The 11,770-nt window shown below is 56.6% G+C and overlaps 1 protein-coding gene across 1 annotated transcript; it reads left to right on the top strand.

Annotated features, from left to right (window-relative positions):
- Window positions 1-1,369: 1,369 nt before the first annotated feature.
- On the top strand, window positions 1,370-11,238 carry LOC117643751 (aquaporin-2-like). The gene is made up of 9 exons (XM_034382826.1): window positions 1,370-1,585; window positions 2,170-2,275; window positions 2,359-2,481; window positions 9,025-9,073; window positions 9,144-9,294; window positions 10,006-10,149; window positions 10,507-10,734; window positions 10,897-10,977; window positions 11,076-11,238. Exons 2-9 carry the CDS (start codon window positions 2,176-2,178, stop codon window positions 11,154-11,156), a joined length of 957 nt encoding a protein of 318 aa, XP_034238717.1. The 5' UTR covers window positions 1,370-1,585; window positions 2,170-2,175; the 3' UTR covers window positions 11,157-11,238.
- Window positions 11,239-11,770: the final 532 nt, after the last annotated feature.

Raw genomic sequence — 11,770 nt, 5'->3', positions numbered from 1 at the left:
GCAAGCCTGGAGGCCTGAAGCACGAGGAAGGAAGTCAGAGGATTCGCGTCCGCAAACTAAAGTCAGAGACCTCTGGTGGCTGAGCTGGAACTAAACATAGCGGGCGACGGAGCAGCGGGTTTTTCAAATTGGAGTTCTCTGTTTGGCCATGATTTTGTGCTTTTATTCGTATATTGCGCTTTTAAGTGAATAAAATGGGTGTGACTTTTCAAAAATAAATGCCGCTCGCTGTTGTAGAAAAACGCTGTCTTGTATCAGATGCCTTTCTAATGGCTAAGAATGAGAAAGAACGTCCAGACCTAACCTAGTCGGCATGTTGTCGGTCCGCGCCATGCCTCCGGTGGCGTCTGCTCCAAGCGCTGACACGGGGAGGAGGGGAAAAGTGGCTAAATATTAAATTTAACAAATTAGAATTGCTAAAATCACGCTCATTTGAGGTCATAGGAGTCCATAGCTTCCGTAGAGAATAAAGTCACAGACAAAAATAGTATAGAATCTAACGAAAGTACATTAATAACGAAGAAAACAAGCCACCTGTTTCGAAAATGGCGGTGCTCCGTCGCACGCTATCTGGGGGCGACGGTGCTGCGCTCTCGCGTCGTTGCGGACGCGAATAGGCACTGGAAGACAGTAGCCCCCACCACCTTACCGCACCAACCCGCAACCACCCGCGCAGCGAGTTAGACTTGCCCAGCACCAGGCATAGCGCGGACCCGTCCCCCTCTATCCCCCTCCCTACCCTCCACCACCCGCGCCGTCCTCACGCCGAATGTTTAGCTCGCTGCGGGGGGGTGAGGAAAGCAAGGCAGGAAGGGTGGGGTAGGCTTGGGATGGTGGTGGGGGCTACTGTCTTCTCAGCCCTATGGCGACCGGCGTCGCCGCCACGGCACGCCACTCCACCAACCGAGACGCTTTCGGATTCCGAGTCTCCCTGGCTGCTTTCGAAGAGACAAGCTGGTTTTCAAATTCCCTTCAGATGTGACAAGCTTGAGATATTTGTTATTTGTTATTCGATAGGTCAACACTAACCTCCTCGGGAAGGTACATACGATCTTTCTCGCACTAATTATTAAGATCTTTCTCGCGCGGCTCCAATAATTTCGATACTTCTCTTTGGAAAGGTCGGTATGTTACTAGTTTACTGCAAGGCTCCAAAATGAAAAAAGAAACAAAAAAAAAAATCTGTCCGAAAAAAGAAGGATCATCCCGTGTGAGTACGCGCTGAACGAGGTGCGACAGCAGATAGGAACGATTGCTATTCTTCCACTCGTGTAGAGGAGATGGCAACGCAGATAGTACATCTTGTGAACATGGGTCTCAAGTTGAGGTGAGGTGGCCGATAAGCTACTTGCTCTTTCCTTCGAGTCTCGCCTCGAGTAAACAGTTTGGATTGGCGTATATACGTGGCGAGGGATCGAACACGCACGCCAGTATCTGAACGGCATTGCAACCCGCACCTTCAAAATCGCGTCGGAACAGTTTGGACTAAAGTACAAGTGCCACCGACTTCGGACGACAACACCAGTTCAGAAGACGTGGGAACGGCGTCGTTGTGACTGTTTCTGCTAAATTTTAGTGCGTTTTGGTAGGTGGTACTTCGTTTCCTTATTGAAAAAAGAGACTATTGGCAGGATAGTCACATCGACCACCTTCACCTGTATCCCACCAGGGCTAGTGGAGTCAGCCCACTTTGTTTGGGATCCCCTCGCGAGCCACGCGCCACCTAAAAGGCACCTAGCGTGGTTCCTGGTTGGTTGTGAACTCGCCACTAATTGGCAGTGGTACACTGCAAGTGCCTATAGTTACGCCGTCAGCCTGGCAAGGCTGACAAAAGCAACTAGAAGTCCGTCAAACGTGGCTATGTGGTAGTTTGGTGGTCACGAGTGTCATTTCGGAACGCCCCGTGGAACGTCCCGTCACCCAACGCCGCGTGCGAGTAGCGCGCATCCGGTGGATGGCTAGCTTAGAAAAGTTTTTCACACCGAGCAACGAAGAGAGGCGCCGGTATCCGAACGGCTCCGAGGAGCCGCTTGGGTCTCTCTCGCACCCCGGGGGCCCTGCGGCACGCGCCACGAGAGCGAAAGAGATGAAGCGACGAAATGACTCTTCGGAATGGATCTGCAGGTGTGGACGGGCAGGCGCGGCCTGACAGAGACGCTTGTTTTGCAGTTCGATATGAGGACCGAGACGAGCAAGGAACATGAGGCACTGCCATCCGAGAAGGCCTGCACGTGCCTGGACCTCTCCGCCGGTACCAGCGGCCCCGGCGGCTCAGGTGAGGCCTACGCCACTTCCGTGGAGCACATTTTTCTGCCCGTTGGCTCGCCCGGCATCTGACGCTACTTGGTCGGCCCGCAGGTGCATTCCGCTCGAACTTGAACTTTTCCACCGAAGACAACATCCGCAGTCACGCCAAGCCCAACGCGCTGCAGGCCATCTTCAGACTGGGCGCGGACGACACCAGCAGACCGGAGCCAATCTGTGAGTACGGCCAACGAAGGGACGTTGTTTTGAGAATACACTGGAAGATTCTTCCTTCCGCCGCTTTGCGAGCAGAGGATGGTAAAGATGTCAACAGCGGCTTAGGAAAGGGATCACCGATCTGCCTGGACAGCTTTACTGCTCTCGCGTTCACGATAGCCTTATCCATAAAGCCGTTGTGTCAGTTTCCACGATCGGCGGGTAATGTCCCTTTTTTTCCAAGGGCCCCTTCAAACTAAACTTGTCGAGCTCAGGAAGAAATAAGAACAATTTTCGTAACTAAGCCCATTGACGTTGGCTGCACCGTTGCCTTTGCCTCTGGTGTGAGTGACGTGTGGCGGAGGGCGTTCTCTGCTAAGACGCAAACAAAATCAATACCCAGTCTAAATTCCCTTTTTTCGCATATCTCCGTCCTGCGTTATCTTTTGATTGCACTGTGGGAAAAAATCACAGTAAATCCTGTAGTGATTAGTACAGCTGTCACTGTAGTTTAGAGTACAGGATTTACTGTACTTTTTTAACAGGATCTACTGTACTTTGTACGGGATTTACTGTACCACAGGAGTGAAGTACGGAATATCCTGTAGCAGGTACAGTAGATACTGTAGCCAGGCACGGTAAATCCTGTGTTCTGAACTACAGTAAATCCCGGCAAAAAAATTAACGGGATTCACTGTGATTTTTTCGCACAGTGTGGTGTTGCGCCTCGAGGCACTCAATCTGCGTGTCGTTGTGACATCTCATGACTCACACAGCGCTGCGGCTTGAGTTGGAATGTCTCAAAATCGCTGATACGACGCTGCGTCTCGGCTGCTCGCTCGGCTCATCAGCGTGAATCGGCACCGGGCGCTTTGTTGTCAATCTGATTCGGCCTGTTCGCGTGCCAGCCAATTACCACGGGCTTGTTAGGGCGTCACTTCACGGTTGTGTAAGTGTAAGTGTGTGGGTGTATGTGGGTGTGGGTGTGTGTTCCTGTCCTTCCACCCATGAGCACCTGTAACGTTCCAAATAGAGTACTGGTCCCGTCACATGCCGTTGCGTATTTTCCGCTCGTATTTTTCCTCTGGAGCCTGAGGCTGAAACTTTTGGCCCGGGAGGAAACAACTTTCCTCCTGCCGGACGCGACAAAAAGCTACTTTCGAGGCGATGCAGCGCGACGGACAAGGTCCCGTTCAATTAACGGGAGGCTCCGGTGACAAAGACTCGGGTAAGGGGGGCGGGGGGCGTGGGAGGCCCTACCTCAGCAGGGACCAGAGGCACCCCAGCCGGCAGAGGAGTAGTTCAGAGATAGGTCGGTTGCCTCTCCCCTTTTTCCGCGTGGAACGGCTGGAGTGACGTGGTCACGTGGCGAGTGTCTGTCTTACACTGTCGCAAGCGCAAGTAGTGCATGAGGCGCAGTGGGACATGCATTGACAGGCTATCGGTACGGGAAGGTGGTCTGTCTGTCTGTCTGTCTGTCTGTCTGCCTGTGTCAGCGCAGGTGTGTTGAGTGTGTTTGTGTGTGAGGGGGGGGGGCATGTGCCTGCACGCCTCTGAGGGCATCCCTTCCCTTATTCCCGGCCTTCCGCATTTCCGGAGAAGCAGAATAGCGTATTGAGAGCGCGTCCGGGTGGGGAGGGGGAAGGGGTGCGGCAGAGAGGGGGGGGATAGAGAGAGGGGGCGGAATACGCCTCCAAGACGGCAGGGCGCGCTCGCACCGAGGGCTTTTCCGCCGGCAATGGCTCCGTACAGTGAAACAGAAACAACGAGGTGGAGGAGAGACACCAGGTAGGGAGGGCCGAGGGCGACCTAGACAATCCCAGGGCGTAACAACGTAACAACAACCGCGATGGTGGCGCCGCACGGCGGGTACTCGCACCATGCGGGTCTAATTGCCGCCGCTGCTCGGGGGTCAGTCTTCGGCCTCAGTATTTGCAGCCGCCACGCCGCGCCACGCCGAGCCGCGAGACCTTCCGGGTGGCTGACACCCCGCGACCCCACTAGATCACGTCGACTGTCGTGCGAATAGTGGCGTTCGAGTCGAGCCGAGCCGAGTCGAGCCGAGCCGAGCCGAGCCGAGCCGAGCAGGACGGACCGCCGCGACTTAGCGCCGTTAAATAATGGCCTCGTCAGACCTCTCTTTGTCTCTCTCTGATGCGTCAGCGGGGTGCAGGCCGTGCAGGGGCCCTTGCAGTGCAGGCGACCTCCCGACCGGACAGGTTCCGAACGCCGCCGCCGCCTTCGCCTCTCTCTTTCTCTTTCTCACGCGTTCTTGAGGTGTCCCGTTGGGGTGCGAGAGAGGCAGCGCGACGACGAGCACGGTTCGGATTGAGACCGCGCTGGCGCGCTGGCGCAGCCTGGCGCCCTGATCCGGCACGCTACGTCACGATAGGGGTCACGACGTGCACCGGCACACACGGGTCTTAATTACCTCCAGGGCAGTGCGGCTCACACACACACGCACACACACACACATCCTCACACACGCTGCCCCGCTTGGACAGGCGCGAACCAGAGGTCGTTTCGTCGCAAACTATCGGTGACCCGCGCCTTCACCACCTCCAGCCAGTGTAGGCGAGTGGCCACACTGACCTACGCCTCGAGTGCAGGTGTGAGTGCAGGTCCAACCACAGGCAGCAATACGATTTAAGACGCTAGTTTCCCGCATGAACCCAAAGCCCTGTTACGCCCGCCGCTTTACTGCTGCCCTTTATTCCTTTGGCTGCACACATTGCCGCGCATTGCCGTCCGCGCCGCGCGATTCAACGATAAGCAGTTTTGCCCGGTTATATCAATCTCCCCGCGGAGTGCGGAGCGAGTATCCTTTCCGATCCGTATCTTGGCGGCTAGTGCTGACTGCCGCTTTGGTCGCTCCGTCTCTCTCGCACTCAGGGGGCGTCCCGCAGAGGTGCGAGAGAGACGCGCACCGTTCGGTACCATCGGCCCCCTAATGGACGCACGTCAAGCAAGACCCCGCCGTCCTACTGACTGATTCTGTGAGTCATTTTCGTCGCGCTGTCTCTCTCGCGCTGGTAGGGCGTCCCGGGTAGGTGCGAGAGAGACCGGAATCAGTCCGCGGGCCGCGTACCGCACCGGCCGCCACGCGTTGAGACGCGGCCCCGGCTGTCGCCGACGAGTAAGTGCCCCCGAGGCGATGGTGCGCACCTCCGAGACTCTAATTCTCGATTGAGACGGCTGCGCCAACACGTTCGGCTCGGTCCGGCCGACAAGGGCACGGGCGGCACGGGCGTGGCGGGAGGCTTCGCGCCTGCGAACTTCGGGGTAGGCACCACCGCGAGGCTCGGACGCCGCGCGGGTGCCTATGCTGCAGGCGCGCTGGCGGGCGGGCTAGCTGGGCGGGCGGGCTGGCTAGTCAGGTGGGCTGCCTGGTGGTCTGTCTGGTGGGCTGCCTGGTGGTCTCTCTGGTGGGCTGCCTGCCCGGCGCCCTTCGGCCGCCGCGGTGGCAGTGGCGGGCGTCGCCAAGGCAGCGCCGGCCTCGGGGACAAGCTGCCTTATTCGATCCATATTGCAGGTCGAGTGCGTTGTTGCGCGCACGCACGCACGCACGCACGCACGCACGCACGCACGCACGCACGCACGCACGCACGCACGCACGCACGCACGCACACCGGCTACTCGATGATAAAACAGCCGCGGAGACGCATGCGCCGGGTCGCCCCTAAGTGTAATCGCGTGTCAATCGAGGTCGATTACTCGATCCTCGTTTTGGGTCGAGTGGCATGGCCGTCTGTGAATCGACGGGCCTCTCTTGCTAATGGCGATTAAGCTTCGAAATCACTAGGTCAACCAGCAGACCGATTCCGAGAGTCGTCTTCGTCGCTCTGTCTCTAGGCGGCATGCCCTAGGTGTGCGATGGAGACAGAGCGACGAAAACGACTCTCTCGGAATCAGCCTGCAGTGGGCCGAGGGCGCGCCGTGCGTACTTTCCTCTAGGCTTTTTTCACGTGCCCGCCAGGCCGTCCTGCGAAAATTCGGGGGGGGAACAGGGAGGGAGTCATTTTCGCCCTTTTTTTGCCGGCCGGTGTTAGCGCCGCTACAAAGGGCTTGGCTCGCGCGATCGGCGCTGCTCCACGGCTGGAGATAAATGGCACTTTGTCGCCCAGTTTCGGGAACTCTGCGGTCGAGGCGGCCAGCCGGACTCCGCGCAGCCAGCGCGGCCAGCGCAGCGCGCAAGAAGAAGTGCGTCGTCGGCGACCTGCAGACTCATTCCGAGGGTCGTTGTCGTCGCTCCGTCTCTCTCGCACTGGTGGGGCGTTCCATATTGGTGCGAAAGAGAAAGACAGAACGACTTTCAGAATCAGTCTGCTGGACGCCAACCGCGCGGTGGGCACCGTGCGCGCACTATGACTCCAGCCGTCGTCTGCGTGTTGGTGTGTGTGTGTGTGTGTGTGTGTGTGTGTGTGTGTGTGTGTGTGTGTGAGTGTGCACGGGGCACGTGCTGGACAACTACTATACGCCCCGACGGCGTAATTATGTCATGTCGAGTACGTGTGTACGGAGTGTGAACGTCTTACTACCGCAGAGCCGCACTGCTCCGCTCCGTGCGTGCCGCGGAAGGAAACTGGAGCGACTCTCGGCACGACCGGGAAAACGACACATCCAATGCGTCAATTTTCGTAGCTTTCCGTCACTTTTGTTCAATTTTTCGAAAGTTGTGATCTGGATCTTGGAAAGTCCCCGAAAGACTTGTATGCCCTGGGGTATGAACTTCCTGCAGGTCTAGTACAATGTTGATCTTTTGGAAAAGCGAAGGCTGCGGAAATTTTCGCCGGAGTTTCCTTTTGGAGGGCACTACTTTATCCGTTTCCCGAATTTTTTCTCAACAGTGAAGGCCGTTAAATTAATTCCCTCCTTTTTTAATCCCGGTATCGAGGGCCGCGCTGCGGGGCCGGTCCTCGTTGGAAGGGTCAGGCTGCTGGGGCGAAGCAGGGCGAAGCGGAGCACACCACATCAATCTTGTTCTGCTGGAGGATGCCGGTAGGAAGCCCCGAGCGGGCTGTCCGCCCAAACACCTGGCCGGATCGTCCGGATCGTCCCCCGGCCGAGGCAATACTTTGCCGAGCCCAGCAACACGGCCCCCGACAAGTGGGCCACCCTAATTGTTCCTATAAAAGCGGGGCGGAAAACGCACACTGGTTTTATTTTCCCCCTATTTAGCTCCGCCGTTACCGCGCGCGTGTGTAGGGTTTCCCTCGCGCACTTGCCAGTTTTCCGCGTTTCGGCGCGCCGCTTCGGGGCCACTGCGCACTGATAATGACCCGGCTGCGCAGTCGTTTCCATCGCTGTGTCTCTCTCGCACTCGTGGGTGCTCCGTATAGGTGCGAGAGAGACAGGACGATAACGGCTCTCAGGCTGCTGCACGGCTCAACTGCACGGTGGCCACCGCCGTGCCGCGCCATCCATCAGGGGCACCACACAGCCCGCTAGACCCGCCCGCCAGACTCGCTAGACGCGTGGTTTCGAGCAGGCGGTGCCCTGGCCGCTTCGCCGCCCTGGCTGGATGCCCCGGCGGGGCCCGGACGTGCTGTCGGCGGCGCTAGCAGGGGAGGCAGCGCGGTATTATGTTTACGAGAATATTGAGTTGCATTTCAATCATGTGACGACGACGCCCAGCTGAAAGCTGCGAGGAGATGGGCCTCATTGATCTCTGCCATGAGCAAAAAACAAGATAACAGCAACAACAACATCAAAATACGCAGCGAATGTTTGTTAATATGTTTCCAGCAGCCAGATGAATCACGAAAACAATGTCTTCGTCGACAACTTTCATCATGGTTTTCATAAAGGCGCGCCCTGCGTGCAGGCGCCGATGCAGCGTGGCGCTTCCTTGACGTTCATTATTCGCACGACGTTTGAGGTTCATTATTCGCACGACGACGTCCGCGCCACCGCGCATTATTCGCAGGTTGTTGTTCTCACCTCGCGGACACCGCTTTAACGGGCCCCAAATTTAATGAGGTGAAATTTCCAAACGACTCGTGCACACGTCTTGCCGTAACGACGTCGTAATGAAGGTCGGCATTGGAAAATGGGGGAGGGGGAGGGAAATTAAAGGTGCACGTAAAACTGGAGCTCTTTACCTCTTTGGACGACAGGAATTGTCAATGTCATGACAGGCGGTCCTCGCGTTCGTATTGGCGCCACCTGCCCGCCGACACGTCCGCGCGGCACTCCGCCCTCCCCTTCTCTGAAGCCCAGGGCTGATTTATCGGGGATTATCTTTACGACCCTCGCTGTATAAGAGCTCGATTAAGCCCGGCTTAGTCCGGGCCCGACATCACTTACGCCTGCTCAATCGGTTGCGGTTGCAGCCGTTTGACTTTTGAGAATTTCCCGACCGTCCCGAAGGACATCGACAAACACCTTCCGGGGTTGCTTGGAATGAACGCGAGTGCGGCTGCGATCCCCCCAAAACAATCGAAGAACTCGATCTGCTACAAAACCACGCAGGCTGATCGTACTGACTCTTCTGATCGCACCTGGCGTCTGAAATGAAAAATTCCTCGTGATGGATGCTGATTCTGTTTCTGTCTGTGATTGCAGGTGATTCCAAGACTCCGCAGCAGGATGGGGACGCACCGGAGAGATCAAGGTTAGAAGACATAAGACTCCAAAAGACTCTCCCCGCGTAGGCGCGTGCTTTACAGCGTGTCGTGTCACAGGGACTGGATCGTGGACGCGGGCTCTGAGTTCCTGGCCACCGCCCTCCTCATGTTCGTGGGCTGCGCGGGGGCCTTCATCGAGATGACCAAGCCCTCCACCAACGTGTACGGCGGCGCGGCCTTCGGACTGGGGGTCTTCATGTGCACCTCGGTGGGTTAAGTTTTAGCAGAGCGTGGAACTGGAGCTCAAAACCTGTCCGGGATTTCGATCACCTCCACCGGTCCTCTAGCGCGCTGTGCAGCGTTCACTTCACTCTGGCTTCGCATCCGCGCCCGCAAACTCCACGAGGTTCCTGGAACAAGGATTCCCTGGAAGCACACACTTGGCGCGTCTGTCTGTCTGTCCGTCCGTCCGTCTGCCCGCCCGTCCCTCGTCAGCCGCCTCGTCTAGTTGCTGGTTCATTCATTCGCTACTCCTTTTACGGTGGGCCTGGCAATGCCGTGGATGGGTACTTAGTTGAAAAGAATAGAGTGCCTCACAGCGAGAGGGATAGAGAGGGGAGAGGGGGGTCGTTACGAGGAAAGTTCATGGCTGGGGTGTCTTGAGGACGTAATTGAGTGGAATGTCATTCACGGCCTTTCATGGCCCAAGCTGCCGGAAAGTGGCCACCCTTCCGCCACCTGATCCAATCCGCGCGGTGCCATTTTCTTCCTGCTTTTGAGCGACTTGCGACTCGAATCAAAACACTTACTAGTGGGTTTACCTCCAACCTAGGGATCCACTGACACATTCGCGGGTTCAATTCGAGGTCTGATTGCGACTAAGAGCTGAGGCGTGTACGTTGTCCTCCGCCCTGGAGTTCTAGCTGCACTGTTATTCTACGCACAACGAATAACGGTATGAATGTTGTTGTCCTTCCAGATCTTCGGCAACGTGAGCGGCGCGCACATGAACCCGCTGGTGACGCTGGTGAACTGGGCGTTCGCGGGGCTGCGGTGGACGCGCGTCCTCGTGTACGTCGTCAGCCAGATGCTGGGCGCGCTCGTGGGCATGGGGGCGCTCTACGTAAGTCCCAAAGTGATTTATTAACGAAGCGGCGTGCTATCAAATTCGCATCCACTGCACTCGCTCGGCTTGCGGCACGCCGCTGGTTTGGGAGGGAAGCTCAAGTTTGCTCGGACGAGTGGTGCAGCGCGCTGTAAGGGACGCGCCGCCCTGCCTGGTGGCACCGAAGCCTTGTTGAACATATCGGGCCCAACAGCCTGGCCGAGAAACTAGCCCGGCGCCAAGGTCAAGGCCTGGTTACAGCCACTGTGTACATCAAGAACCTCGCATGCTGCAGACATTTACTTTCTACCGTCAGTAATCACCTTTTTCATCTGCACTGTTGAAAAACTGCACAGCAAATGGATTGCTTTCCAGATCGTGGTGCCCCCGGACGTGCAGCAGGCGGTGGGTGAGCTCACCACGCCGACGTACTCGGCGTGCTGCACGCGGCCCCTGGACTCCATGTCGTCGTGGTCCGCGGTGCTGGCCGAGTTCGTGGTCACCAGCATCCTGCTGGGGGCCGTGGCCGTGAGCATCGACAACCCGCCGCCCACACCGGGCCTGCACTTCGGCATGCTCGTCTTCGGCATCTGCACCGTGGAGGTACAGAGAAATCAGTGGTCGACCCCAAGAGCTAAAACGCGTTTGACATTTTGACCGCCTCTGTACCGGTCTTCTGGCCCACTGTGCATCACTCACACTGAGCATGGTCAGGTGGAGTGATAAACGAATCTTCCACGTAACAGTTTTTTTTGGCATTTTCAGGCAATGTACACTGGAGCTAGTATGAACCCCACCAGGACGATAGCTACTGCAGTCTGGACTGGCGTCTGGGATCGGTTCTGGGTGAGTCCTAGTATTAGTGGCGTAGACTCTGTCTGTAACCCTCACATCTCCGCATCTCTTATATCTTATCGTAATTCGGATCCTATTTATCTTTTCAGGTGTACGTGGTCGGACAACTGTTCGCCCTGGCCTTCGTCGTGGCAACTTTCGCGTTCTTCCGCAAAAAGAAACAATGCTAAGTTTTAAGCGAACAAACTAAGATAGACTGTTGAATCCATTGCGCATTCATGACTGTAAAAAATAAAGTCTTCTTGACGTATTTTCCTATTTTTCCTATTTTACCATAAGTTATTTTTTGTACTGTTTTAATGTTTCATGAGGACCTTCTCAGGGTCTTTTCTAGGTCTGATGTCTTTAACATACTAATACTTCGAATTAAATGTATTTTATTTTTTTGTACTTTTTATTTTGTGCAACCCCACACTTGCAGAAAACCACCGACTGGAGAACGTTATGCGGCATTTAGCCTGCCGGACGAGACAATGCTGGAAGGCCATCCGTTTCAGCCGCAAAGCAGCGCTAGCAGCGCTCGCCGATTTGCTTTCAGAAGAAGGTCGGTTTGGCTGCACTGCTTGCCTGGGGAAGGGGAAGGGGGAGGGGCGTCCACTGACTTTTTGCGGGCGTCGTCCTACAAAGCGTTGCAGCCCCCACCGTTATCAAAGCTAGACGCGTGGCGCCAGTCGCCTCGGAGTCGCTTTCGCCGCTCCGTCTCTCTCGCTCCCAAACGGGACGCCCCGCGAGTGCGAGAGGGACAGAGACCACTCCCGGAATCAGTCTGCTGGAGAAAGAAGAA

This window comes from Thrips palmi, unplaced genomic scaffold, assembly GCF_012932325.1.
Source record: "Thrips palmi isolate BJ-2018 unplaced genomic scaffold, TpBJ-2018v1 HiC_scaffold_17, whole genome shotgun sequence".
Taxonomy (NCBI): domain Eukaryota; kingdom Metazoa; phylum Arthropoda; class Insecta; order Thysanoptera; family Thripidae; genus Thrips; species Thrips palmi.
The sequence above is the reverse complement of the archived record's forward strand: the minus strand, read 5'-3'. Positions and strand labels throughout refer to the sequence as shown.

What these genes read in the sequence shown, in the direction of transcription:
- LOC117643751 (XM_034382826.1), top strand. Translation starts at nt 2,176, where the DNA reads ATGAGGACCGAGACGAGCAAGGAACATGAGGCACTGCCATCCGAGAAG. An exon ending in GGGTCTTCATGTGCACCTCG is followed by an intron (nt 9,295 to 10,005) that starts GTGGGTTAAGTT and finishes TTGTCCTTCCAG; the next exon opens with ATCTTCGGCAACGTGAGCGG. An exon ending in TGGGCATGGGGGCGCTCTAC is followed by an intron (nt 10,150 to 10,506) that starts GTAAGTCCCAAA and finishes ATTGCTTTCCAG; the next exon opens with ATCGTGGTGCCCCCGGACGT.